The sequence below is a fragment of the Biomphalaria glabrata genome, chromosome 15 (genome assembly GCF_947242115.1).
Source record: "Biomphalaria glabrata chromosome 15, xgBioGlab47.1, whole genome shotgun sequence".
Taxonomy (NCBI): Eukaryota; Metazoa; Mollusca; class Gastropoda; family Planorbidae; genus Biomphalaria; species Biomphalaria glabrata.
The window spans coordinates 17,727,948-17,733,947 of record NC_074725.1 but is presented as its reverse complement, the minus strand read 5'-3'; the positions used below and the strand labels follow the sequence as shown (position 1 = coordinate 17,733,947).

Genomic DNA, 6,000 nt, shown 5'->3' with positions numbered 1-6,000 from the left:
GTAATTAATGAGTATTATATTGTAAGAGATGCGATTAAATTACAGAATACATTTATTTTTTTATTTTTTTTAAGAATGTATTTTTATTCACATAATTATAAGCATTATATACATATATGTACATTCTATATGTGAATGTTATACTCCGGACTCAACAGACATATTAGACATCTATGTCATGATATATAACCAATACAAAGATTTATTGCAGAAAATCAAAACACTTCTAAACATCCAAGAAAGACACAGGCCGACCCAATATAAGCCTTGTAACAAGGAAGTACTTCTTCCATTGATCATTCACCAAACCCTTTGTTCGTAAGTCAACCATCAACTAGATCAGAGGTTCTCAAACATTTTTGACAGGGGACCCTTTTCTAGAGTCAAGACTTGGCCTTTTTAGGGGCCCCTGCATTTTGACATTCGACATGATGAAATGTACTTAATAAATAGATGTCTAATGTGTGGGATGCATGCAACATGGTCGCTAATTTACATAACAACATGAATGATACAGAACATGGCATAGGCTTAATATTTAATGTAAAAAAAAAATTGACATTTTGGGGACCTCAAATGGGGGCCCGGAGGGATTTTTATATTTGGACCCCTCCCCTTCTCCCACCCTATCTACGCCACTGCACTCCGTACACATATTTTTTTTAATGAAAGGACGGAAGATTGTAGTTGTTGATACATTTTGTGATATCCCTGCTGACCATGGTCAAACCTGCCTTTTTTACCTTCAACGCTTACAAAACAGATGATGCAGGAGTCAAGGGAGTGCATCTAAATTTATTTTTTTCCCACAGACTCTCTTTGTTATAGTGTTGTTGTTGTTCTTTTTTTGTTCTTTTTTGTTGTTGTTGTTGTTGTTAACCATTCTAATTTATCTCTAGAAAAATTTAGTTTTCAAATTTCTGACGTCTGCTACTAAACAGCAACATGTCATTTCGCTTTTTTCTGAACAAACTTGCTACTAATATGACAGAACCGTTAAATGATCCTCTTTATTGGACACGCTTCCCAGAAAGCCTTGCGGCGAACAGGATACAATTGAGACATGATGAGGTCCTTCTTTTTCTTGTTCCTGGCTTCCCTTGAAATGTAGGGATCCTTTGAGCGTTTCAATAGTCTGAGCAAATATTGAACTAAAGAGATATTTTTTATGATATCACGCCATTTCCGAGAACATAAACAAACCACTCTGATATAAAAAGTCGATGGGACAATTTATTTTATCTCATCTTTTAGAAATCTGGAATCTGGTAAGAGCTTTGTCACGAGAAGTCAATGTAAATTTTTAGCCAAATTTTCTTGTATGCTTAAATAAAATTTAAAACTAAATTTGCTTGAAGGCCTGATTATTTTTTAGCCCAATTAGGAGGCAGACAAAAAAAAAAGCTGTTAAGCCAAATAATGCTATAAGCTATAATATGCTTTTCATCAAAATTTGGGTGTTGGCCGACATTTGTTTAAAATTTGGTTCAAGACCTACCTCGGTTGTAGGTCAAAAACACATTTTTAGGCCGAAGTTTTGCGTGAGTTAGATTTTTTAATCAAAGACATAAATAAAGCCTTTTGTTTTGAATTGTGTTGAAGTTTTATTTTTTATTTTCATTTTATATTAGCAAGATAAAAATTGAAAATAAAAGAAATTTGTATTTTGGCTAACATACTATAGTATTACTTAAAGTAAAATGTCCTTAAATTTACATTCAGTTGGCTAGATTAATAAATGTCCTTAATTTGATTGATTGATTGATTGATTGATTGATTGATTGATGAAAAAAATTGCGAAAGGGAAAGAAGGGGATACTTTTTATTTTTGGTCCAGTGAGGATAAAAAAAAGTGGCCACATTTTTACATTTTTTACCGCTACTTTTTAACGTATTTTTTTTAGGTGGACTTTGGGCTACTGTGTGCGCAGGGGAGGGGGGCTATTGTCATTCATAGTGACCTGGTGACCTGACCATGAAATCAAAGCTGACCTATTCAGTAGTGAGCTATAAGCCATAAAGTGAGATTCTACACTGATTAAATGTTGCCATTAGCACTGCTTTGAGCCTAATGGTAACTTCTTAAGATTAGTCAGTATCTCCTAGTTTTCAGGCGGCTATCTCCAGGGTATCAATGCAGAAACCCATTTTCATTTCTAGTATTTAGAAGCGAGTCAGGGACAAGGACTGTGTAGTGCATTTCTTTTAACTTGATTTCACAATTAACTTTCTTAAGGCGTTAAGGGAGAGCTCCATCTACGGCTGATAACATTTAAAAAACACTAGCTTATTGGTTGTATGCAGAATATAGTTGGTAAGTGTTGATCACCTATGTATTTTAGCTGAATCAAATTTCTTTGCGCGTTCGCTTGTACGCTGAGGTGAAGAGAAGAAAACCAAGACTTAATGCTACAGAAATTTGCTGGGTATCAGGAAATGAAGACAAATGATGCGAAACCAAGACTACATGGCAACCTTGACATTGTTTACTTTGTCTATTTGTTTCAAAATCTCTTTGTATCTTTCTCTTCTTCTTTTTTTATTACAAAGCTTATATCAATTCACTCTGTCTGTCTGTCTGTCACAAGTTTGTGCTCGTTACTTTTCTTACACCCATTCTCGGATCAAGTTGAAACTTTAAAATATTTATTTACTGCATCTAACAAAACATAAATCAATTTGAAAAATAACCAATTAGTCAATTTATCATTGGAAATTAATTACTTTGTTTGATATCGATAAGGGAAATAACTTCCACATTATTGAGCTATAGTTGTAAGTGCGGAGCTCTTTCGTTAGATAAGCTTTGTTATGTTTTTTCATGCAGGGACTGACTATCCCCAATGCTGTTCTCTTTTTTATATTCCTGTATTTCATGACTTATAGAAAGTAAGCCGGATCTTGCATATCGATAATGTATGTAAAGTGATAACTGTGTATACAATTTCTCGGGGAAATCCTCTACAGAAACAACATTGTTCTTGATTTTTAACGAGGTTTTTTTTGGTATAGATTTATGTTTTAGAAATGTTTTATTTATAAGCCTTGCTAAAGAACATTGAAAGTCTATAAGCATTCTAAAAGATTTTTGTTTTCCTTTATTGTCTGTATCGGCTTCTATTACGAGTAGGCTATTGAGGTGAATGTGTGTTAGTGCAAACGACCGAGTTATTATAGGTTAAGGTTTGACTCCTGTGTCCTATTTGCATTTCACAGTACTTGACTAAAGAAAAAAAAACATTCCTCGGATGTCAGAGAATTTTTTTTAAAATGGGGGTGGGGTGTGTGCTTGACAGCTTTAACAGCCATGAGGATAAAGTGTGTTTGAAATCGGGGAGAGGACAGGGATGGGCTACGACACTTTAAAAGTCAACAGCAAATAACTTGTGTGTTTCCTACAGATCTAAGGAATTGCTCCATCAAAAACTATGGGGAGGTCAAGATTCATTCTTGTGGCGTGTGTCTTGCTGGCCATCGTCTCTCGTTGCCACGGTCTTGTCAGAACCTATTTCATCGCATCTCAGGAGTTGGTCTGGGACTACATTCCTACTGTATCTTCAAGGTGAGTTGGTTACGGACTACATTCCTAATGATGTCTCTTGAAGGTGAGTTTGTTACCGACTGTAACATATTGGTAGTATATGTACATTTGCACACTAGCGCGTCAGTGCAACGCCACTTGTGTTTACATAATAAATGGGGTTCCTAATATGTCTTCCCTCTTAAACACTAGTTTGTTATTTGTGTAATACGAATATTCTACATGGTGTCAGAGTAAAACTTAAAAAGCTGTCCAGACAAAGGTTTTCATTAATCTAATAATGGCTTTTTGTTTTTGATCAACCAATCTTGAATTGGAATGCTAAAGATCTATATCAAGAGTTTTTAAGGTTTCAACAGCAGGTGAGCTTTTGTTTCAAAGGACCGTTAGTTGGTGCTGATAGTAAACAAAAAGCCGGATGCTGGGAATGTAAAATGTAAAAGAATGTAAAAGAAGAATGCGTTGTTTTCAAAAGGGTTATGTGGATAATGAGACATGTAAAGGTTATCTATTGGTTGGTAGATATTGAAATTAATGTCCCATCCTCGTGGATGTCATGCGTCGCGGTAACAGTTTCAGTGCATGTGTACTTGCCAGATTGCAATGTACCGAATTTGAATGAGTAAGACAACAAATGTTTACATTCAAGAAAGAAACGTAGAAGGAGGACATCAAAATGAAGAAAGCAAACAAGAATTCATAGGGCCTCTTGACATTTCACACCAAAAATACCTGGCCACTATATATATATATATATTCATTTTTTTAATGATCTTACGTGGCAATTGATGGTTATTCAAGCGGTCACGAAATATTTTCAATGCTCGAGTCTGAGTGTCTATTTCTGTCTTTATGGAAATCTAATAAAGTCATTATTATCGTTTTAAGAGTACACTTCACACATTGTCAAGAAATTAAATATTTAGTCAACGGCCGTCTAACATCTATATATATCTAATTCTCTTCATGGCTCAAGAGTTTGGACACCAAGTAATGAAGAGATTATAGACTATAGTTTCCCCACGTAATTTTAGAGGCAAAAAAGGGGGTGGGAAGAACAAGTAGTATTCACCCGTCACTAAATAGCAGGGCTGGACTTAACCATTGTGGGCCCAATGCGAATCGAAATTCGTGGGGCCCAGTTTGGGTAGGAATACGGATAATAAGTGAAAATTAAGAGTTTGTATTAGAAAATATATTCGTCTTTGCATTTTATTCATTCTTTACTACGCAAAGAATTACTACGCGAGCCTTGCGTGTAGCTAAGTCACACAGTATATCATAAGAATTCTGTTTCCTACATAGATCACGCCCAATAGCAAAAATTACCAAATGTTTCAATCTGTCTATGAAAATTGTTGACCTCAAGTAATTCTTCATTGGTTTGAGGCGCGAGAAGCTTCTTTCACTAGATTCCACAATTACTGGTATTGCATAATGCCGTTTCTTTTATCGTAGGTTTGGCGTTTTCCATATTGAATGACACCCCAAAATTACAATTTTTGTCTAAATATTTCAGGAGATTTGTATGACTTTTCTAAAGAATTTAATAATTTCCGGATAGTTCCAGGACTTTTTCGTATGTTTTGCAATTTCAGATTTCCATGAGCTCCAGGTAAATCGACAGGAGGCCGCGGGAAATCTGTTATAAGTTATACAAGTTTTAATTTAATTTAATAGTTAGCATAGGATGCAGTGGCCAAAGGCCTGCGATGCAAAAAATAGTGGCGTTTTCTACGCCTCCTGTCGACTAGTTTGCTACAATTTTAAAACTAACAATAGACCGTAACACTTTTTTATAAGTACTTGGATAGTTCAGTGGCTAAAAAGTCGGCCTTCCATCGTGTACGAATTAAGAATTGAGCTTTTATTGAAATTGCTTTTGAAAAGGCAGCACGGACTCCTTTACCCCCCCCCCCCCTCCCAAAATATTTCAATCTCATAATTATTTTTTTTCGTTCATCTCTCATCTACTAAAAATTAATTACTTGATTTATTCTCTATAATTCAGCCAATTTTACTCAATATAGAGTTTGTTATTATTATTATTATTATTATTTTATTTTTATATTTTAATTTTTTTGTACTTTTTTTTTTCAAAGATGAGAAAAAGTGTATCAACAGTTAAGTAGCTCATGTGGAGGCCTTACCCGCTGTCAACGCGCTTACTAGTATCACTAAATCTAAAAGCATGCCAGATTTGTAGAGAAAGAGAAATAGAGTAGTTATAAACTTCATTTCATGTCCATTCATTGTCTTTTCTTTTATGTACGTACTTACTTCAACATTATAGTTCTAGAAACTGTGGAGATCCCCTTTAAGGTTGAGGCGCTGGGTGGATGTCGGCCCTGGGTTTATGGAACGAACATGATAAAGATAGGAATAAAATGACTAATGTGGGCAAATAGTGTCGCGATATCCTGGACACTTTATCTGAGTCTAGGAAGCTTCCAAATGAA

General features: G+C 35.0%; 1 protein-coding gene across 2 annotated transcripts in view; it reads left to right on the top strand.

Annotated features, from left to right (window-relative positions):
* The first annotated feature begins 1,126 nt into the window (after positions 1 to 1,126).
* The window catches only part of LOC106070530 (hephaestin-like protein), a 45,996-nt gene continuing 41,122 nt past the window's right edge, over positions 1,127 to 6,000 (top strand). Inside the window, exons 1-2 of one of the 2 annotated variants that reach the window (XM_056012440.1) lie at positions 1,127 to 1,268; positions 3,402 to 3,562. In XM_056012440.1, the coding sequence (XP_055868415.1) occupies positions 3,429 to 3,562 (134 nt within the window). In that variant the 5' untranslated portion in view covers positions 1,127 to 1,268; positions 3,402 to 3,428. Of the gene's footprint in view, positions 1,269 to 2,214; positions 2,315 to 3,401; positions 3,563 to 6,000 lie in introns of those variants that run through there. The other variant, XM_056012441.1, reaches the window with a different exon arrangement.